The sequence below is a fragment of the Kogia breviceps genome, chromosome 19 (genome assembly GCF_026419965.1).
Source record: "Kogia breviceps isolate mKogBre1 chromosome 19, mKogBre1 haplotype 1, whole genome shotgun sequence".
Classification (NCBI taxonomy): Eukaryota; Metazoa; Chordata; class Mammalia; order Artiodactyla; family Physeteridae; genus Kogia; species Kogia breviceps.
The window spans coordinates 56,704,156-56,727,609 of NC_081328.1; the positions used below are offsets into that span (position 1 = coordinate 56,704,156).

The window sequence follows — 23,454 nt, forward strand, 5'->3', positions numbered from 1 at the left end:
TTGTTCATTTGGGATTTCTTAATTTCCCTACTCTCAATCTATTATGGAATTTTCTGTGTGAAGTTCTGCCACGAATTAGAGTGATGTCAACAAAGTTTTACCTGAAGTCATATTTTATCACAAACTGGAGAAGGCCCAGTCCTCCAGGGAGACCTGTTTCCTGCTTTTAAGAAGCTTGTCTTCTTTTAGTTCCAGGCATCCCAGCCAGCTGGGGGGTTGCAGGGAGGCTCAGCTGACCTCAGTGACATGTGAGCCTGTGCTGGTCCCACCTGAAGGCCACACAGCCACCCAGGGAGGTATTGTCACCTGTGGCCAGATCGGCTCTGCTTCCGTCTGCTTTGCTCTTTGCTGCTCTCTGCCCACGGAGAGTTAATGGCGTTGCCCGCCGTACCAGGTGTCTGGGGTGGTATTTTTTTCCCTGCCATCCTTAATAAACTCACCTTCCCTATCACTGCTAGGCAGCTTTTTAAACTAGAGATGCTGTAACTTAAAAACTGTCATGAAAGGAGCAAAGGTTTGGAATTCAGCTAAACCAGGGTGTGAATCCACCTGCGCTGTTTAGCAGCTGTGTGGTCTTGGATGTGTCACTTAACCTCTCTGGGTTTTAGTGCCAACTGGGAAACGGGAGGGTGATGCTGGCCTTACATGGTTATTACCAGGATAAATGAACTAACATGTGTAATGTTTCTTGTACAGTGTCTCTCATCTTGTGGGCCTTCAATAAATATAGTTATTATTAGTTTTTCATTCTAGAATTTCCTGTTTTGTGATCCTATCGTGGACTGTCCGACACAGACCCTATACAAGACGTATCGTATATAGACATGATATATACGTACATGACACAAACATGACATGTGTATGATGCAGGGCATACATTAGACAGTAGGAAGGAATTATAGGAGGTCAAGTCCATTCGGTAAGTATTCTTACTTGGCATCTCTGTCAGACGCTTACAGCTGCCATTTTGTGCAATCCCTACCTTGGGGTGTTGTTCGTAAACGACTCCAGAGATGAAAAAAGCTCCTCTATTCGCCTTACTTCAGGGCTTACTCTTCTGACAAGGTCAAGATGACCTAACCCAATATTCCTGTACTGACTTGACTACAAGAACACAGAAGTATAAGCGTCTGCCAGCACCTACCGTGGGTTCTGCCCATAAAGATTTGTGGCACTTAGAAGAGTTTGAGAAATGCTGTACACGGTAGCCGAGGACAGTGTGTTTACGAAAGGTTTCATTAAGACTCATGAAGTTTAGGAATACACTGTTGACTTTTCAGTTTAAATTTAGTTAAATTTACTTTAAATGTAAAAGAACTGGATGAAAATGATCCTGTGGTTTGAAAATGAAATAGGTCATTAGCTATTGTCAAAGCCAGATGATTCTGGTTATACTAGATTTGTTTCGTTAACACACTGGAAAGAAGGAGGAGAAAATTAAAATTCAAAAGAAAACATGATCTATGTCTCTAAGTGCAGCGATGTCCCTGTGTTCTGATAAGAGGGCGTGGCAGACACATCTCCGACACATTTCCCCTCTCCCTTGCCTGGGCTGTCCTTCCTCTTATGACTCCCTCACCGGCGGGCAGACCCCAAGTGGTCCAGCCGAGTTTGGCACCCTCCGTCCTCCCGCCAGGGACCGCACCTGGGACCGGCTCTGGCCTATGAGATGAGAAGAGAGCTGCGTATGGGGGTGCTTCTGGGAAAGGTCTCCTGACTTTTCGGAAGGGCACCCCAGAAACCTAAGTCCCTTTTTGCCTCTGGATACTGCTAGATCTGCGCGGGATGCCTGGAGCTGCTGTGAGCACGGTGGAGCTGGCTTTGGGACGGGCCCTACACAGGACGTAGAGCTGCGGGAGCGAGAGAGACAGGCGGAGCCAGCGACCCAGGGCTCCCTGCCCAGAGCCCGCCCTACCTACAGGCTTCGGGGGACAGAGGTTAACAGGTTGCGAGGCAACAGATCCCTCTGTTGTTTACGCGCAGCAAGGGGCCGGGGATTCTGTTACTCGTGGCCAAAGCACCCGGTGGAAAAGGGACACACGTGAGCTCCGGGACCTGGAGAAAGTGAGCGAGCAAACCAGCCGAGCGGGCAGTACCTGCTCCTGTGATTCCAGTTCCTTGTGCTGCAGTTTTTTCTCCAAACATCGTGCTTGATTCGAGCGCTTTTCTAGCTCGTCTTGTAGAGCCTGAAACGGTATAAGATAAATACAAAAACATTAAAAATTAGCAGCCTTGGCAAAAAGTTTTACCACCTGAACTGGTATCAAATAGGCCTCAGATCTCTGGTCTATTACTGCTGCTCCAAAACCAGCCTTTCAGTATCAGGCCCAGATGTTTTCTACTTTAGGAATAACTAGCATCAAAAACTCCAAACTCACAAACCAGACACATTAGCAGGTGTCAATTCATCTTATAAAATCATCTCCTATTCCCAGCATAGACACACAAGCACGCAATAAAGTGTAGAACTATTGCTAATTAAAGTAGCTCTATCGGGACACCTGCGAGGTACACCTACACCCTGAAAAGTGTCCTGACAGCTAGGAATCGTAACACTGGACCGACATGACATTTTTCAAAATTATACTCTGGTAATTTGAGTATGTTATGGTAACCTTAAAGGCATTTTTTATTAAGCCATTGAGGATGGCATGGAATTGGAGGAAACTGTAAGAAATAAGACAGAGATGAACACTTTCAGTTGCCAAGTAGCTGCTGGAAAAATCAAATTCAGGTTCATCTGGGGGAAGCCGGGAAGGGGAAGATCAGTAAATATCATTGTATCAATTACTATTTTAAGTAAAGAGGCGAACTAGGAAAGAAACAGGATCCATTCAAACAATCTGACGTAATTACAGATATAGCACAAACAGAACGCACTCGCAAAGATGCTAAATGAATTCTCAAAATAAAATTCATTCCATTAAGACTCCTGAGTTCCTGCTCTAGGTGAAGGACTGTGATAGGTATTCCAAATAAAGCAGTGAAAGAAAACAGACAAAACAAATGCCCTGCTCTCACGGAGCTTCCGCTGTACTGGGGCAGACAATAAGCAAAGAGTGAGCATAATATACGTTCAGCGCTAAGTGTGGAGGGAAAGTAATGCAGGGAAGGAGGCGATTCTGGAGCGCGGTGGGGAGGGGGTGCTGCAATTTCAAACACACGGCCCAAGGCAGCCTAACTGAGCCACAGCCTGAAGGAGAAGAGCAAGCAGGTCACAGAGACGCGCGCGGGAAGAGCCTTCCAGACAGGGACCCCTGCACATGACGGGGGTCAAGTCACGTCAGGTCCCGTGAAGCCTCAGAGGGCAGTTGAGGACTTCAGGCTTTATTCGAGGTAGACGGGGGCTCCTGGGGGGCTGTGGGCAGGGCTGCTTTGGTTGCCGTCAAGAACAGATTGAAGAGGGACACGGGCAGAGCCAGAGAGGCAGGGTCGAGGCCGTGAAAACACACTGGGAAAGGGTGGTGGAGAACTGGAGCAGCCGGGGGTGAGGCAGTGGCAGATTCCCAATCCATCTGAAGATAAGAGAGCGCAGCCCCAGGGAAAGGATGCAGAGCATGAAAAGTAAAAAAAGCGAAGAGGACTCCGGGATTTTGGCTTGAGCAGGTACAAGACTGCAGTTGGGGAGGTTCGGGAGGGACAGGCGTAGGGGGAGAAGGTCTGGAGCTCAGCCTGGGGTATGTCGAGTGTGGGCTGCCTGTTCCACATCCAAGCCGAGATGCTGGGTAGCGGCCGGGGGGGGAGAGTCTCAGTTTGTATCCACTAAAAATTCTCTCAATGCGATTCCAGTCTTTTCTGCATGTAGACGGAGACCGTGGTTCTTAACCCTCTTCTGGTGTCCTAGCTCCACCGGAGCACCTGGCAAATGCTGTGTGGTCACACCCCACGTGGAAAATGGTGCTTATTATTTTGCCTGTGATTTCAGGGAGCCCAGTTGCCTGAAGCCTGTCCATGGATGGACCCCAGGCTGAGAACCTCTATCTAAAAGAGTATAATCGTTTGAGAATGAGGGCAAAGGCTTTAGGGGCTTTTCGATATTCTACCTGATTATAAAGTCCATAATTCAACCAAATCTGACAATGAGCTTAAAACCCTATTTTTGTTTAAAATTCTGTTATTGTGGTCCATTTCCAAAGGATGAATGCAGTTGTTCCTATGCTTTTTGACCAGGTAAGCACTTTCTTTCCTTTTGACAATCTTGTAACAATAAGTAGCATCCTGTCGGCTTCTCTTATGGCATAACCTGGGAGAGGAGTGAACACGGCTTGGGAAGCACGTTTGGACGTGTTTTTCGTCTCCCACCCTTTTCCGCTCTCCATCCTCATGCTGCGGCCAGAGCGATCTTAGACGGAACTATCACGTCAGCCCCCCGCTGGGATGCGTAGGCGCCGCCGCCGCACCCCCGAGACGCGGCTGAGACTCCCCAGCGAGCGTGGGATTCGGGGACCTTCGTCTCCCGGCTCTGGCCACGCTGATGTCGTCGCTACGATCAAGAACAACAGGGGCTGCCATCAACTGGGTGGACTTTATTTTTAACCCTCTTTGCAATCTTGCGCAGCAGGTAGTCTTTCATCCACATTAGGGAGGACAGAATGGAGGCTCAGGGAGGTTGAAGAGCTTGCTCAGGTCCGTGTGGCCAGAAAAAAGGCACCAGGCTGGAACTTCAACACACTGACCAGGCTCAGCACGTGCGCTCCGCCACGCTGCCTCTCTCCCTCTGCACCTGTCTCCTTGGCCTTGAAGCTGTCCCATCGCGCTGCTTGCCGGTGTAAGCGGCTGGCCTATCCCGAGAGCAAAGCGTGCACGCCTCTGGGCTTTTACCCACCCAGAGTTGAGGGGACTCAGTCTCTGTGTCCGCGAGAGGCTGGGGCCCCGGAAGCTCCGGGCTCCCACCTCCGCACGTCTGCCCGCCTGGCGCCCGGTGCGCGCTGGACACTGAGTCCATGCCTGGGAAGGAACTAGCGCACGTCTGCACTACTTCTCCGGGGAGAGTTCCCTCAGTCATCGGGGCTTCCAACAGTCCCCAATGTGGCACGCTCAACTAAAGGGTATTACGTTTCTCAAGATACAGAAAACACAAATATATCTTCCAAAGGTCTCTATCTGTACACGCATGTCATATGTGCATATACCTATGATGTTATCATCTGCAATATAGTGTTGTCTGGCTTCTGCCACAATAGAAAACAACACCCTCTCGTTTCTTCGTTTTAGTTGTTAGTTTTATTTCACAGAGAAGAATACAGGGGACAGGAATCTCCTTTGTCTTTTAAACAGAAATGTGCCCTCGCTCCGCCTGGCCGGCATCCTTCGCTTCACCTCCTGGGAGCGGCCCCGCTTGGGGGTCCCCGTCCTCCCCCAGCCTCTCAGCCCCCATCATCCTGCCCCCCCAGGGGTGACAAGGGGGTGTCAGAGAAGTGGAGGCAGCGTCGTCCTTGACAAGCGGAGGTTAAGGCGCCGGTGGGGTCTCCGAGGGGACCCGTCACGCCGGGAGGGGGGTCTCGACAGTGGAGACGGGCTTGGGCCGAGGTGCAGATGGGGACGCGTCCTCGGGGCAGCCAGTGAGAGGAGGAGAGCAAAGGAGAGGTCAGAAGCCTGACCCTTGACCCTCGCGGCATGCCCGCACTGAGAGGAGGCGGCGCGCGGGGAGGCGGGGGGCCCGGGGAGGGCGCAGAGGCGCGGGAGGGCGACCGAGGGGGTCAGTCCAGTGAGGGCCTGGCCAGGGTCGCTAAGAGGACAGGGAGCAGGGTTAGGCCTGGCCCCTTCTCCACCCTTCACGCGGCGAAGTCCTACTGAGAGTCCTCCGAATCCACCACACTTCGCCAACACGGTCAAAACAGAAGTGGAGTCACCTGTGCTTTCCAGAAAGGTACCACTTTTCAGATGTGCTCCTAGTTTAAAGAGGTAAACCAGAGAAAGCAGTGTGTCTAGAAATTAGTTTTATTATCTGTTAAAACTCAGTTGGAACTAATATATATTGTATGTCAATTATACTTCAATAAAGGAAAGAACACATCTTTAGAAAGAGAAAAATATAGGTGACTAATGAGAACCTGCTGTATAGCACAGGGAACTCTACTCCGTGCTCTGCGGTGACCTGAATGAGAGGGAAATCTAAGTAAGAGAGGATGTATGTATACGTATGGCTGATTCACTGTGCTGTACAGCAGAAACGAACACACCATTGTAAAGGAACTCTACTCCAATAAAAACAAGCAAAAAAACTAAGAGAAAAATCAGTTTAAAAAAATGGAGAGTAACCAAGTCATATCCCACTTTCCAAAAAGTTAAAATGTATCAGACTAAAGGAAAAGGACAGCTGTTCCTGGTCTCATATTCTAAAAAGTTATTAGGTCGTGAGATGTTCATCCTCAGTTCGCCAGAGGCCTATACGAACACGGCCACAGCTACCGAGAGAACACAAGAAGGACCTTTCTTTTAAGTTGTGGCTTCTGTATTCAATAAACCTTCCAATCCGACGTCTGACACGCCCACAACACACAACTTTTACTTTGTTCCTGAGAAAAGCCCGAGATCATTAAAGAGAGGGATGCCCGACACTGGGTCAAAAATCTGAAACAAAATCCAACGTGAGCAGCTACGCTGTGTGTTCTGCAAAAGCAGGTCCCGCCCCAGCTCTGCTGTGTGAACTTGCGTCACTGCTGAAAGACAGTTTTCTCCTCTCAGTTAAACCTGCCTTTGAATGCCACACGAGCAGGCTTGCTGGGGTGGCCGCCCTCAGCTGGCTCTCAGAGCACTTCGTGGGGACTGTGAACAAAGAATGACATTTTCCAGAAGAAAAACGCACATGACATAAGCGGCTCGACAAGAACAACGAGGGCAGGCCACACTCTTTAAACGGGAGCCGGTTACAGGATAATTTGATTTGTTTATTTAAAATATGAAAGTAGTGAGAGCACATTAAAGTGTAAAAGATTTGACAGTTTCATGGACTCTCCAGGGTGAGGAGAAGCCAGGGTAGCTAATGTGCCCTGAGGGGCGCCTGCGATGGTCCCAGAGCTCTGCTGTTCGACGGAGAAAGAGTATTATAGTCGACGCTATTTCCATAAAACTTAGAAACGTGGTTCGAGGCCAGCTGCTCAACTTGTAAAGCCACGCATTAAGGACTTCTGTGGTCTTACTGAAAACCAAAGTATCGGGGTTTCCCTGGTGGCGCAGTGGTTAAGAATCCGCCTGCCAATGCAGGGGACGCGGGTTTGAGCCCCGGTCCGGGAAGATCCCACAAGCCGTGGAGCAACTAAGCCCGTGAGCCACAACTACTGAGCCCGCATGCTGCAACTACTGAAACCTGTGCACCACAACTACTGAGCCTGCGTTCTAGAGCCCGCGAGCCACAACTACTGAGTCCACGTGCCTAGAGTCCGTGCTCCACAAGAGAAGCCACCGCAATGGGAAGCCCGCGCACCGCAACGAAGAGTAGCCCCTGCTCGCCTCAACTAGAGAAAGCCTGCGTGCAGCAACGAAGACCCAAGGCAGCCCCCCCCCTCCAAAAAAAACAAAAAAACCCACCAAAGTATCTCTCATAGGTCTGAGTCAATTAAACAAACATGAAATGATGACAGATACATGCCTTTTCATAGTGGACACATGAAATGCAAGTTCGTTTGAATTTTAAGTGGTTAAAAAGTTACTTAATAAAGGAAAACTTCATTGGAAAGGAGAAATACTGGGCTGTAATGATACAAAAGATATAGTCGGAGTGTTCCTAGTGTACAAGGCATGACAGAGGCTTTCAGGCTTAGGATTTATCACAAGTTTTTCTAGAGATTTCTGACCTTGTCTTTGGCCAAACTCTCAGCCAGGTCCTCCCCTCATCTGAGGGTGGGACTGGGGGGTGGGCGTCCACCTGGCTGGCCGAGCAAACTTGTCTCATAACCCGGGACACCCGCACCGCAGGCTCTCACCGGACGGCATGATCTCAAACTCCCCACTCTCCCATCTTTACCAAAAACCTCAGCTGTGAGAAATGTGGAAAAATCCACTTGCAGATCGAAACGGAATCGCTAGTATAGAAGTCACCTTTCTCCTGAATCACACATTCTACAGGACTGCGCCCTCCACTTTTTAGGAGTTTTGCAACCGGCTCTCACGGACTGGAGATTCGGTGTGTCTTCCGTGCATCCTGCCTCATTCTGTGCTGCAAGGTCGTGGCTCACGCTCGTGTCTGGCTTTGTCGCAAGTCACCACGAGGTCGACGGTACATCTTGCGGGCCCGCCGTACGTTGAGGGCTGAGGCGTAAACGGCTCCTGCCCTGAGTTCTGGCCCATAGAACATGTTCTCCCGGAAGTGGGACCTTGAATGGTACCGTGTTCTTTTATTTAAAGGGACTGGATTAAAGCAAATGTAAGCAAAAAAGATTGCGGATGCAGTTTTGCCCCATATAATATTAAAAAATATATATATATAAATATAATGTAAAACTGGGGTTCTCAAAGTCGTTGATTTTGCATTGAGCCTGTGGTCAGGAATCAAGGAAGCCCGTGAGCCTCTGCTGGGAGAGACGCAGACGGGGCCTCGCCACAGCAACTCCGCATCGCCCAGGAGATGAGCAAGGCAGAGCAGCAGAGCGTCTGTGCGAAAGATAAGTGCCAAGAAGAAGTCAGTCCCGCAAACCGTTAAAAACGGGTGAAGCCGGGTGGTGGGTAGATGGGGATTCCGCATGTTAGTCTCCCTACTTTGGCGTATGTTTGACAGTTTCCATAATAAAGAAAAAAAGAATTTTTAAAGCTTTTTCTGCTTAAAAAACATGAAGTCACCATATCCTTCCTTTCATGAGGTTTGAATTTAGTGTTTCACTTCAGAAAAAAAACAGATGATTCATTCGTCCTTCAGTGAATAGGCGGGATGTGTAAGGATTTCCCCACGTATATTTTGGAAGCAGGGAGTGGGGTGTTTATTTTGACCTAAGGAGGAGATAACAGGAAAGGGAAGGCTTACTTATATTTTTATTGAGATACAATTTACTTATGGTAAAACTCTAAAATTTCTTTAAAAAATGGTGATGGTCTGTTTTCCATTTAAAACATGTAACATGATTTAAAAGTTTGTGTCATAAAATATCTGTTCAGATAATAAAATCTTGCTATAAACCATCTTCCACTGATGGGTTTATCCATCAAACAGAAATGACACCTGACCTGTGACCACAGTGAAGAGACACAAATTATAACAGGGAAGAGTAAGGAGAGCCTCGCTGAAACCGTAACTGCCTTTTTAACAACGCCCAAGATTACAAGTGGTGCTGACAACATTTCTGATCAGTAGGTTTTCTTTGACAGGTAAATTGACACAGAAACAGCAAATGTTTTTCTTTCTACTCCTGCTAACGAAAGGTAAGGGAAAATTAAATGAAACAATAAAATCTCATCACTTTTGTGTCAGCTCTATGGACTTACTTTTTTTTTTTTTTTTTGCGGGCCTCTCACTGTCGTGGCCTCTCCCGTTGCGGAGCACAGGCTCCGGACGCGCAGGCTCAGCGGCCATGGCTGACGGGCCCAGCCGCTCCGCGGCATGTGGGATCCTCCCGGACCGGGGCACGAACCCGCGTCCCCTGCATCGGCAGGCGGACTCTCAACCACTGCGCCACCAGGGAAGCCCCTTACTTTTTTTAAAAAAAGTCACATCTTAAACAATTGGGATCCAGCAAAAAGCCCCAGCCCTGTGCCCCGGCTGAGGAGATACAAATCTGGGGTTAGGGGAGATGACACAAGAGCAGAGAGTGACGTTTTGACTGGGTGGCCTTGCTGGCTGTTTACACAGGCCCCTGTGGCTCCTTTTTTAAACTTTATTTTAGTTTTAAGTAGGCTAAACCTACTAACAAAAGCAACAAGTCTTCTTCAGCTGAAATGCCAGTCAAGATTTCTTTTAAAGTGGTTTCTTCAGACCTACCCAGAATGAATAATAAACCGTAAAAAAAAGTTTTATTAGTGATTCTGTAGAACCGAGAACAGGTTTGTACTCTAGATGTAAAGTTACTGAACTAGAACCACAGTTACTGCCGAGGCCACTAACATATTCAAAACATAATAGTATAATTTTTTTCCTTTAAGGCTTCCATTCAGGCTTTTAATTTTTTCACACTCCATGCAAGTACCTTTTTTTTTCTTTTTTTAACCCTTATAAGTCAGCCTCTTGTGGTACTGGTATGAAGAAAAGGGGTTTTCATACATATGATACTCTTCACATGAGGCAAAATTCCTTTCCGGTGAAAACTTTTCAGTTGTTGCAACAAACCGTAGGAATGAGAAATTGCACTTTGATAGGAGCTATTGTTATAGTATTTATTAGGCTACTGATTCAACAGAAAAGGCAAAAGTATTGCAGCCAATATAAAAAACAAAAGTAGCGCTTTCACCAAAGAATACGAAAGTTTTCACTTTCCCTCTCTTTTCTTCTCTCTCTCTCTCACCTACTTTCAGGCCTTTAAAATTTCCTAAAAACTTTCCTTTAAAAGTCTTAAAACTGCACTTTTTAAAAAGTTGGTGTTTCCCAGTCTTCACAGAGGTTCCAGGAAAAGAAATCAAGTTATTCCAAAACGTGGATGATCTAAGGAAGCTGGAAGCTCCTAACACACCTCGTTAATGTTCCCCAGTCACAGAGAGACCGTCGTGACATCACCCACGTCTCCGCTGGGAGGGGCCAGGACATCTGTATTCAGGAAATTCAAAGCACATTTGCCCTACTGCGTCCCTCCAGACAGCTTGACTTGAGAACACATTCTTATCTCGGGTGGTAGGAATCTAGGATCAAGTTCAAGAAGCCCGGCTACGATGTTTCAGGATCTCAGCGGAATTTCCTAACTCAGCCTGTGTGATAGCCACTTGCACTGCAGCCAGTCTCTGCAGAACAGAGGCCCCCCCTCCTCTGCGTGAGCCCGGGGACGAGGAGCACTCATAAGTCATCTGTCTACATTGTTACTTACTCACATGGCTAATCGTTCAAACGTGCGAGCCCTGGAGCCTGCGGCACCACTCCACCCCCTGCCCACAAACGTGAATTTCTACCCTGTTACACCTGAGGTCGTATTTCTCACGAAGTCCGTCTGTCCCCTGTATGATAACGTATTTATGAATTGTGAATTCATCTGACTTTCCCCCCGCATCTTAGACCATGAGCTTCACAAGGGTAACACTCCTGCCCATATTTTTAAAGTAATCTCTGGGGCTTCCCCGGTGGCGCAGTGGCGGAGAGTCCGCCTGCCGATGCAGGGGACGCGGGTTCGTGCCCCGGTCCGGGAGGATCCCACGTGCCGCGGAGCGGCCGGGCCCGTGAGCCGTGGCCGCCGAGCCTGCGCGTCCGGAGCCTGTGCTCCGCAACGGGAGAGGCCACGACAGTGAGAGGCCCGCGTACCGCAATAAATAAATAAAGTAATAAAGGAATCTCTGAAATGCTTAGTAAAGCGTTGGCACTACGGTAATAGAGGTTACTGGTGACGTGAACCAGTTACATAAAGAACAAGCTGCTTTTCATTGAAAATAATTGGGGAGTTCCTGCTAAAATTTCTCCAGGTTTCATCCCCACCTCAAATTACGTAACTACCTTTGCTTACTGCGTCCCTAGAGTAACAGGTCTGAGGTTGACCCCGTCTGCTCCCTCAGCCGTCCAAAGGGGTTGTCCCTTCGTGTTTCCTCAAGAGGGTGCATCCATCAGTGCCCTCATTTCTCTTTTCAAATTCTAAGGGGTTGGTCACAACTAGTGGACATTTAGTCCTGTCCAAAATGGCCATCGAGACATTGGTCCAGGCCAAAAGGTCCTTGGTGTTTGCTCCTATCAAAACGTCCACTGGATTCAAACAGCCCATTACATTTCTGTATACTTTGGTTTGTAGAATAAATGTATTAAAGATACTATCATGTTTTATTGGTCCAATAATTGTGCTGTGGCTGCAACGGCCAACGATAACCCCTCCTGCCTCGGTGGCCGGGCACAGCCATAGGTAGACGGGCTGGGGTCCAACTCCTACAGAATCGTGGGGTTCGTATTAAGTATGTGCGCCAAGAGGAGACCTAAAGTTAGAGAAACGCGCAGAGGCCGGCAAGTCGGGGCTGGGATCTCGCGGCCCGTGGTGTGTTGATACGTCACCGGGCGTCTGGTCGTCCAGTAAGGGTGGCGCTTGAAGGAGGAGCCTGGCTCAGCCTCCATGTAACACGGGCAGTGACAGAGCACCGGCTCTGGAGGAGCGAGGACGGGCGCGCTCTCCTAACACACGGCGGGCCCGTGCGACGGCCACCATGAGGGGACACCAGGCATCTAATTAACCCTCCCACCACTGCCCCATCGCCAGGGGTTAATGGGAGAGGCTCTCTTGAGTCAGTGTCCTGTAGATGTGCCGTCCTGGTGGACCACAAGAAGCATCTGCTGCTCTTTGGAGGGGTTTCAGTGGGTGTGACCCCATACGTACCTGCCAGTCAGCACGGGCCACCGTGCCCTCAGCTGATGCCCGTCTACTGGCTGGCCCAGCCCAGCCAAACGGGCTGTGGAATCCCTCAGATATTCGTAAGGTTCCCCTACCAGTAAACCAGAGATCACTGGTCAGATGGCTACCAAAGAAAAAATATAGCCCTCCTTCTGTTGCTTGGCAATCTAACACCTTTATCTGAAAGTTCTCAGTGGAATATGGCGGCAATCGTATACTCACAAAAAGAAAAGCCAGTGCTACATGATGCGGGTTTTTGTTACCATTTCCACTCTGAACAGGAAGAGGAGTAAAAGGCACTGACGCCACACAGAGAGGGGCTCTGCAGTGCCTGATGGATGACTCGTCGGGACCCGGATAACATGACAACCGTTCCAGACAGGACCAGAGAGCATCCGCGCGAGGTCGATGCTGAAGGGGAGATAAGGAAACCCGACAGGTTAAAACGACATGCAGAGAAGAATCAAACGCAAAGCCGTGGAAGAACTCTCTCCGTGATATTCGTCATGAAGGAGTCCTGATAATGCTGCCAGAAAGAACTCATTGAAGAGGCAAGTCAACCCAATTTCAGTGCATGGAATTGAAATTCCAGATGAGTATAAAGAGACCAGATGCAGAAGACCATTTCCTGGGCACGATTCAGGTGCTCAAGACAATGAAAGAATTTTTATTTGCACAGCTTGTGACACTATTCGCTATTTAGGTGCCAGGCACACTATTCAGTGACAGCACCTCCAAGCGGCACCGACACAGGTCACGCAGGTTTGGACTGTGCGAGCTGCTATGTGACGCTACACTGTGCCTCTGATGGACCCTTTAACCGCGAATAGGCAAAAGTACACCGACGAAAACATACATGAGAACACACTGGCACGCGCACAGGGAAGAAGTCTCAGCGTTAACCCTTCACTGTGCAGACGGGTTTCAAGATTGCAACTATGACTGCAGTTCAACTACTCAACCCAACGCAGTTGTAAGAGGATGCCTGTTTCGCTTTTCACTATCACTGTGGCGAAAAGTACCTTCCTTGGCTCTAACACGGGGGTGTACGACAACGGAAAGTAACATCTGTACGCCTGTTAAGTGTGCACGCGTGCTGTTCAGACTTCCGTTTGTGCCTTTGGAAGATGAAAATGACACTTTGGAGCACGCCGTGGAGAAGGCGGGAGAATAATCAGATGACCGAGCAGACCGTGTTGGGGGTGTACGTCCGCGGACGGACTGGCAGGGGCAGAAGGCCAGACGCCCCACGCGTGCAGCAGAAACCTGGAATGTTCACACATCGGTACTGAACGGGGATCACGGCACAGACCGCCCAGCAGAAGCTGGCACAGCACATTTCAGAAGCTGGTGCTAGCGCGTCACCCTTCCCCGTGGGCATTTACTGAAGCGCTAGCAGACAAGGGGCAAAGCCGCGAACAAGTGGTCACGCAGGTCCCTGGCGGCCGCACTCAAGCACGGCTCCAGCTTCACAACAACACTGACAAGATCGAATTCACACAACCGAAACTGTGCGCAGATATTATCCAACACGTCAATGCCAAAAGTCGGGTCCATACGTACTTGAGAGTAACTGCTCCCCGGCAGTTATCAGCAATCCTGCTGACTTCGTGATGAGGAAGAACAAGAATAAATGTAAAATCCCCAACTCACCGTGGATGACAACAAAAATAAGGTCAATAAAATGTTAACTCGGTGAAACGCTTGTTATTACTGAGTGAACCGTGGACGCACTGGCCGTTCTGCACAGGACCACGTGCCCGGCGAGGCCCGGTCACACCGCCGGCCCCTCCCTTTCTGCTGAGCCTCTCTCAGCATCTTGTCCTTCCCCGCTGCCCGCCGGAAACCGGTCCCCTTGCGCGCGCTGTTCAGGAGCACGGACGCCAGCTCTGGGGAGACCCTCTTCCCGGCCCCTTTAATCCCGATGGTCTTTGGTCCCACGACGGCCACGTTTCTCAAGCGTTTTACTCCACGACCCACACTCTCCCCCATCAGCTACCATTTTCCTCTCCTGGAGCCTGCCTTTGCTCTCCACACCCTGTTAAGCTTGCTCGCTGCAAGGTCAGCAATGAAGCTTTCCTGGCCAACGCAAGGGCCTTTCTCGCGTCTCTACGTGCCTCGACCCCTCTGCTGCCCCGGCCGCTGTGAGAACCTCTCCTTCCAGAGCGCTTCTCCCCTGACACCACGAAACGCTGGGGATCTTCCTCTCTCTTCCAGCTTGTGGCTCCTCGCCCCGTTCTCCCCTTTAAATTGCGGATCTTTCCCAGGCCAGGTTCTCGTCGCCCCGTTTTTCTCTCTCAACAGCCTTCTTCAGACAATCCATTGCATACATTAAGAGAAGTACGTCTATAATCTGAACGTACGCCCGGCCCTGTGGCAGACGTTACCCTGGAAAAGCACCGGCTCCTATATGTATAAGACAAACTTATAAAGGAAGAGTGACATCAGGTGAGCAGCACTACAGGGAAGTCCTGGCAAAAGCGGGCGGAAGGCAGCGCGCGGGGAGGAGGCCCGCGGGGCGGTGGGGCGTGACTGCGCGGGAGCCGGAGGGGTCCGCCCAGATTCACTGCAGAGGCCGAGGCGAGGCCACACGCACGGCAGGCTGCTGGCGGCTCACGGAGCCTGGCGTGCGGACGCGGGGCCTGGAACCGACTAGCAGAGGCGGCCTGGGCTCCCGTGACGGGCCTCGGGGTCCGAGGGGACTATGGAGTCTATCCTGCAGGAAAGGGAACCACCAAAGGGCCCAGGGTGACCAGCTGGACAGACCGGGAAGAACATCCAGGCGACAGCGTGGCAAGTGGTGGCAACGAGGCCCCCTGGAAGTGCTTTCAGAGCCTCGGCCAGACCCACGTGCGAATCCACGGGGACCAGCCGCGGAAAGAGCGTGTCTCCGCTCTGCCTGTCGGCGTGGTAGAAAACCGTGCTCGAAGCCTCACCACCGTCTGTGCCAAGGCTGGGCACACAGGGATTTTGCCCAGGGTGCGGCATACAGAGTGAGGCAAGTTTCAGGTCAGTGAGAGATGCTGCGGAAACCCGAAAAAATTAAAAAGAAATTTAAAAAGCACGATTTTACAGACTGTCTAGTCTAAAACATGCAGAGCCGGGAGAGCATCAGGAGGCCACCTCGATCCCACGGGGGGCGCGGGGCCGGCTAGGGTAAGAGCTGCGGAGAAGGGATGGGCCTGGGGCGGGGGGCTGGGAGAAGAGCCGGAGACAGAACCTCGGGGCTCGGTAAGAGCGCGCCCGGCGCGGCTATGAGAGAGGAGGTTAAAGCGGGACCCCAGCGTCGGTGGCGAGCAGCCGCCACCCACCCAGGCGGGGAACGCGGTAGACAAAAAATATACGGACAAGAAGAGAGAGAGGTAAGTTCCTCGGCGACACACGTTCATTAGCAACAAGGCGGCAGGGGCTTGAGTGTGAGAACGCGGGCCGAGGAGACAGCGCTCGGGGGCGGGGCCTGCTCGGGGGGGGCGGGGCCTGCTCGGGGGCGGGGCCTGCTCGGGGGCGGGGCGCGCCCGCGCGCACACCTGCCCGGTAACAGCGGGCCTGCTGGGGGCCTGCTGGGGCCCTGCTGCCGCGCTCCGCAAGCTCAGCCGCGCTCCCACCGCCCCACGAGTCCTCCCCGCACCTGCTTCTCACCCGCGCACACGGCTGTCGGCAGCGCCACGCCAAACCCCCCAAGCTCAGGACGCAGCTCAGGCCACCCCAGCGGCTCGCCCGGCTGTCCTCTGGTCGGCGACGCAGCCGCCTCCCCGCGCCCCGGCTTCGCGCGCACGGTCCGCGGCCAGTCCTCCCCTCGCGCCCGCCACCCGCTGGGGGCCCAGCCCCGCACCGCCCCGGGCCCGGGCGCTTCTCACCGCCTCGCCTGCGACGCCCTTCTTCTCCCCGGACGCCCTGCTACCTCCCTTCGGAAGCCTCCAGTGACCTGAAATGACTCGGTTCCGTTGCACTATGTTTAGACTTTAATGTGATCATTAAAATGTAGGAAAAGCAGGAAGAAAAAGTTCCTAAGTCACACATTCAACAGTAACAATGATGCCAATGGTTTGCCTCTTAGAGTGTGATGTCAAAAAAGAAATTATGGGTTGAATTACGTCCCTGCCAAAAGATATGTTTAAGTCCTAACCCACAGAACCTCAAAATGTGACCTTGTTTGGACAGAGGCTTGCTGCAGACGTGATTAGTCAAGATGAAGCCACACTGGAACAGGTGGGCCCTTCATACAATCTGACAGGTGTTCTTATAAGAAGAGGAGAAACACCCAGGAAGAGGTGGGCCAAGTGACAATGGACGTAGAGACTGGGGAGTGAGCCACCTACAAGCTAAGGAACCCCAAAGATCGCGGAGGGCCCGGGAAGGGAACAGAGGCAAGGCAGGATTCTTCCCGGAGCTTCACAGGGAGCCTGGCCCAGCTTGAGCCCAGACTTCTAGCCTCCAGAACACTGTGAGACAACTTTCTGTTTTAAGCACCCCCCCTCTTTGGTTCTTTGTTATGGCAGCCCCAGGAAACCAATATACATGGCAAGAAAATCCCCTTGCTTTACATATTTTCTCTCTGAAACTCCAGCCTGCTTCCACTCCTTTTGTACTACCCAGTTCTACAGCTCATTTCATCCATGTAGGGGCCAAGAGTATTCTCATTATGAGACCCTCTGGAAAACTGCATTAGGAGAGTATTACTGCTATTATATGTACTCACTTGTTTTCCTGTAATTTTGTGTACACAGTCCTATCAGGTTAGGAAGGAGCCCATTCCAGTATCACGTTGGCACATTCCTACACATGATGGAGAAAATCCCTACGGCGTGAAGTAGAGGTTCTCAGGGGATGGAAATTATATATATGCCAGGTAAAGTGTTTTTCTTCCCTTTTTCTGTTTCACCCTTAGGATACTGCAATATCTGGAGCCAGTACTTATGAAGGAGGAAGTTTAAAACCTTCCGTTTAAACCACTTAGAATGAGAGGGTTTGCAAAGACCCTGCTTAATGTTCAGCGGACACACTGTCAGAAACGTTTATCGTGCAGCCTTCTGAAGTTTCTTCCACTTCCTTTTGGTTACTGAGGCTTGGACTGCAGTAAGTTATCAGCGACAACGCATACACATGATAGTGTTTTTACAGTCATCCTTTCGGTTTGATTTCTGAACTCCTAAGCAAAATTCAATTCTCTGATCAGAAAAACGATTCGGGACCTAGTTTCATGCTGCATATGCACAACACAGCTGATTTCTGAGGTCACTTTTATATGGATCTGGAGACAGTGTAAGGGGCTTAGAGATGTCACTTAAGTGCTTAGCATCTTCGGATATAAAAATGTGCCACTTTACTTGAGGCTCTAATTCTTTCGGTGCAAATTAGGAAACAGCGACTTACATTATTGAGATTTCTCTGGCAGCTTAATTCCTAATATAAATATCTTGGCATTGACTATACCTCCAGCTCACATTTGTGCAAGAGGAAGCAAAACTCTTTCTAGATAATTCAACTGAATGATATTTTAAAAACTACATGTAATGTGTTAGACATCACGTAGGAAGCAAAATGTGGAATAAGCCACGGTCTCACCTTTTAAGGCGCTTACACTCTCTTAGAAGGTATGTGATAAGGACAAAAAGCAGGCGAGTTCTGTAAGTGTCTTAAGTGTCCAACTGAGAGAACAAAAGGAAAAGGGAAGGACACAGGAAGAAGTTCCACGACACCACAAAGAAGCAAGCAGATCAATGCGGAAGGCGGCACATTCTGCAGGCCAGCTGACCGGGCTTCTGCAGGAAGTCACCGGCATGGAACAGAAAGAAAGGAGGGGTCTGCTTTAGAATGAAAAAGACACGGGATACGCAACAACCAGACATAATGTTCGGATTTTGTTTGGATCTTGATTCAGACAAATAAACTTAATTTAAATGGCACTTTTGAGGAAAATTGGGGATATCTAATTATGAAGCAGGTATTAGATGATACTAAAAGATAATTGTTAATTTTCTTAGGTATGACACTGGCACCATGGCTGAGTGACATAGGGTCCACGTTTTCCTAGAGGCATCCTGAAATATGTAGGATAAAGTGACGGGATGTCTGGAATTTGCTTTAAAATATTTTCGCCAAGAAAAAAAGGAGAAAGTGTAAAACAAATAGGGCCCAATCTTGATCGTTGTTGAGGCTGCATGATGGATACCTTGGAGTTCATACTAGTAAACTCTCTACTTTTGGGTATGTTTGCGAACATTTATAATAAAACTTAAAAAAAAAACCCCACATACAATTAAATGAGCTGGGGGAAAAGCACAAGGTGATCAGGAAAGTCTTCCGGTGGGAAGCGGCATTTGGGAAAAACCTTGCATAACAGCAACAACTCTGACAGGCAGAGGTGGGGAAGGGGGGAAATTGTCGGCTAAAGAAACAGCATCTGCAAAGGTAAATCAGAGGAAATAAACCCACCCGTATATGGTCAATTAATCTCTGATGATAAGGAGGCAAGAATATATGATGGAGGAAAACTAGTCTCTTCAATAAATGGTGCTGGGGAAACCGGACGGCGACAAGCACAAGAATGAAAGCAGAGCGCTGTCTTACACCACATACAAAAACCAATTCAAAATGGATGAAAGACATCCTTGAATGTAAGACCCGGAGCCGTAAACCTCCTAGAAGAAAACAGAGGCAGTAAGCTCTTTGGTAGTGGTCTCAGCAATATCTTTCTGGACCCGTCTCCTCAGGCAAGGGCAACAACAGCAAAGATAAACAAATGGGACTGCCTCAGACTAAAAAGCTTCTGCACAAGAAAGGAAACCATCAATAAAGTGAAAAGGCAACCATCAACAGAATGAATGGGAGAAGATATTTGAAACTCCTATAACCAATAAGAGGTTAATATCCAAAATATGTAAAGAACTTACACAATTTAACATTAAGAAAACTCAAACAACCCGATTAAAGAATGGACGGAAGACCTGGACAGACCATTCCCCCAAAGAAGACATACGGGTGGCCAACACACATGAACAGATGCTCAGCACCGCCGATCAATACAGAAATGCACATCAAAACCACAATGAGATGTCACCTCACACCGGTCAGAACGGCGATTATCAAAAAGACAAAAAATAACAAATGTTGGCGAGGATGTAGTGAAAAGGGAGCCCCATGTGCTGCTGATGGGAATGTCAATTGGTGCAGCCGCTGTGGAAAACAGTATAAAGATGCCTCAAAGAATTAAAACTAGAACTACCATACAATTCAGTAATTCCACTTCTGGGTACGTATCTGAATGAAACGAAACAGTAACTCAAAAAGACATGCACCCCAGTGTTCACTGAAACATTATTTACAGTAGCCAAGACATGGAAGCAATCTATGTGCCCATGGATAGATGAATGGATAAAGAAGAATGGAATACTACTCAGCATGAAAAGGAGTGAAATCATGCCATTTGCAGCTACATGGATGGACCTAGAGATTATCGTACTCAGTGAAGTAGTCAGACGGAGAAAGACAAGTGCCATATGATATCACTTATATGTGAAATCTAAAAAACATGATACAAATGAACTTATATACAAAACATAAATAGACCCACCCAGACACAGAAAAAAATTTTATGGTTACCAAAGGGGAAAGTGGGGGGCGGGCAGGGATAAGTTAGGAGTTTGGGATTAGCAGATACACACTACTATATTTAAAATAGATAAACAACAAGGACCTACGGTATAGCACAGGGAACTATATTCATTATCTTGTAATAGCCTGTAAGGGAAAAGAATCTGCAGAAGAATATATTTATGTATATACGTATAACTGACTCACTTTGCTGCCCACTTGAAACTAACACAACATTGTAAATCAACTCGACTCCAATAAAAAAATGTTTTAAAAAAGAGAACATGAAGGATTAAAACGTTCTGTGAGTTACTGAATCAGCAGTAACTGTTTCCAGGGGTGTAAGTGTTATCCCGCTAATCGCTAGGAGTAGTACGTGATAAATACAAAGAAAAGCCCTTAATAATGTTTTAACACCTTTCACACTAACTTGAGCAAAAGACAATAATGCGTGAGCCTTCATGAACTGTACAAGAACTAGCTTGACTCAAAAGACCCGGCACACTTAATGCGGGGATGCAAATCGTCAAAAAAATATTTTTAAGCAAAAACCAAAGCTGTTTCTTGGTAGCATGAAGCCAAAGTATATTTGTTCAACCTTAACTTCATCAAAGCGTTGCTTTTACTAATGAATTATGCCTGTAACTAAAACCGTAAGGCTAGCACAGGTTTTTGGAAATGAATTGCCACAAACCAAACACCTACCTACAGCTTAAGATAAGCGTTGTGTCTCGTCAAAATTGGTAAAACTCATTTTAGTGCATTGCAAGATGCGGCCTAGGAAATCTGACTTTTTGAATAAATTTTTTTAAATTCTATTTCCTCATTGATTCACTGCTAGCATGGCTTGTTGGCCCAACTTCAGAATAGCTAAGGCCTCTCCATCTCCCACTAGTAGATCAATCTCTGTTCTAGGACCTAACATCAATTTTAAAAATTTATGTTTTACTTCTTTTTATGTTTTTATGTTTTACTTCTGATTGTAAAATAATACATGCAAGTTGAAGAAAAACAGAAAAGCATAAAGAGGAAAATAAAATCGCCATACTCCCTGCACCCAGGTACAGCTCTCTGAGCCTGGCGTCTTTTCCCGTCTTCTCCCCAGCCGCACGAGAGCAGCCTGGCTCACGGGGGGTGTAATCATAAAGCCTCTACCCCGCTGTCTCCCGCTGTTCTTTCAATCGTGCTTCACGCACGCAGCTCCTCCACCCCTCGGTGTAAACTCAGAAAGGGGCCTGGCGTTTCCAGGTCCCTCTAGTCCTACGGCCACTTTAAGTTGCACACGTGGTCTTCTTGGTCCACTTGGATCCTTCTCAACACATTCCATTTGTTCCTAATTCAGTTTAATCTAAGGCAAGACACATTCAAGGGACTCCAGGACATCAGCCCACGATTTGTTATCAAGGCACTTCGACTTCCTGTTTATCTTTGAACAGGGACCTGAGTCAGCGGGGTGGTCCTGGGGGCCCCCCCCCGCACCCCAGCATCGCTGATGATGGCTGAGACGGGAGTGGATGTGGGGTGTCTCCTGGGCTCCCCACGCTAGTTCTTCTAGGTTATGCTCCTCTGCGGACACCCCTCCACGTCTGCCTTCCTCCTGCGCCCTTGTGTGCTGCTCTCAGCCAGCTGGGTGCGGGGGTCATGTTCCTTCCCCATCCCCACATTCTGCAGAGCGCGGCACGTGAGGAAGAGAAATCTCACTTTCGCCCGGTGCTCACGCAACGGATTTGTATCCAAAGCCCACCGTCCTCAACAGAACAACTCCCGAGACGCTGCACGTGAGGGAAATTGGGGTGAGGGGTGAATGGCTCTTGCCCTCGTGGGGTAATTTTGATGTTTTTTTCCCATAACTCACGGATAAGACACACAGAAGATGAATAACAGGACAAAAAATAAACACCTCTTTATCCACTTCTTCTGGGTCTCCGAGGAGACTATTCTGTACTCATACGGCAGGTGGAAAGTAGTCTGGAGAAAACGATGTCTCACGTTGCTTGTATGCCACGCAGGAATAGTTCCAAAGGCTTTGGAAAATGGCGTAGTAAACTGCTTGCGGCACTGACACGAAGCCGGGCAGGGTTACTCGCGGCCCCGTCCTCCATGTGTAGTGACGGCCCTCTTCCATCTGACCAGCGAAGCCCAGACCAACATATAATTTCTGCTGTGCCATGGGGCTTCAGAAGGGTTTTGAGCAACAAAAAAAGCCTTCTGCTTTCTCCCCAGCAAATGTAAATAGTGACCAAAATAGTACTAGAAAGTAAGCGGGGTTAGAGCTGTCTGGGCCCTGCTCTACTTTTCACTTTTGATGAGAAGATGTGAGTGAGTCTGTCCTCTGCGTGGGCAGGCGCATGCGTGACACTCAGAAGCAAGGACTAGGTGGGACTCGGGGCTGTGCACCACGGAACTGAAACGAAACTCCGTTTATGCCCAGAGTCACCTGTGCCAGGCTGAACTGGTTAATGCTGGGTCGGGAACGAGGTGAAAACTGGGCATAAAAACTACGAAAGGCAGACTCAAGGCACAAAACACATGGGAAGGGGCTTCCCTGGTGGCGCAGTGTATAAGAATCCGCCTGCCGATGCAGGGGACACGGGTTCGAGCCCCGGTCCGGGAAGATCCCACATGCCACGGAGCAACTGAGCCCGTGCGCCACAACTACCGAGCCTGAGCTCTAGAGCCCGAGAGCCACAACTACTGAGCTTGTGTGCCGTAACTACTGAAGCCCTTGCGCCTACAGCCCGTGCTCCGAAACGAGAAGCCACTGCAATGAGAAGCCCGCACACCGCAACGAAGAATAGCCCCTGCTCACCACAACTAGAGAAAGCCCGCGTACAGCAACAAAGACCCAATGCAGCCAAAAAAAATACAAATAAAAATCGTTAAAAAAATTTTTTAAAAAACACAAACGCATGGGAAACACGTTTGAAGCATTCGCAGCCTAGTACACTGACAACCCAAACCCCACTGCAATCTCCAAACATCAATCATTCTCACTTTTCCTGTGTTTTTTCTGGTTTCTGAACTTTATAGTAAGGTAGGTAGATGACATATGGCTCCCGAGTATTCTGGTAGCTTACGGAAACGCACAATGTAAGGTGGGAGCAGAGGATGGCTTTTCTAGCAGATAGTAGTGGTCTAGGGTGTTACCAGGTATGCAGACAATTAGAACCTGCTGATATAATTGAAATTATTACATAGCCTTCTGAAATTGCTGTCTTTACTTTGGGGAACCTCAAGTCCAAATCTGCAAAGGATACAAATTATATTAACTTTAGAAACAAAAACCTAAGAAAATCTAAATATAGCCATTTAAGGAAAACCTATACTGTCTAAACAACAATGTAGAAGTTATTTTAAGAGCCACGCCAAATTGTGCTGCACGTCGGCTCCTAACCAAACAAGCCCAGGTGACGGCAGAAGGCAC

The 23,454-nt window shown here is 49.0% G+C and overlaps 1 protein-coding gene across 13 annotated transcripts in view; it reads right to left on the reverse strand.

Annotated features, from left to right (window-relative positions):
- Positions 1 to 23,454, reverse strand: part of CEP112 (centrosomal protein 112) — a 448,869-nt gene that overhangs the window by 90,961 nt on the left and 334,454 nt on the right. For all 13 annotated transcript variants that reach the window (XR_010838020.1, XM_067020489.1, XM_067020491.1 and 10 more), the window contains one exon: positions 2,097 to 2,186. Coding sequence is in view for 12 of the 13 variants with exons in the window: in XM_067020489.1 (XP_066876590.1) it covers positions 2,097 to 2,186 (90 nt within the window). In the remaining variant the exon portion in view is untranslated. The remainder of the gene's footprint in view (positions 1 to 2,096; positions 2,187 to 23,454) is intronic.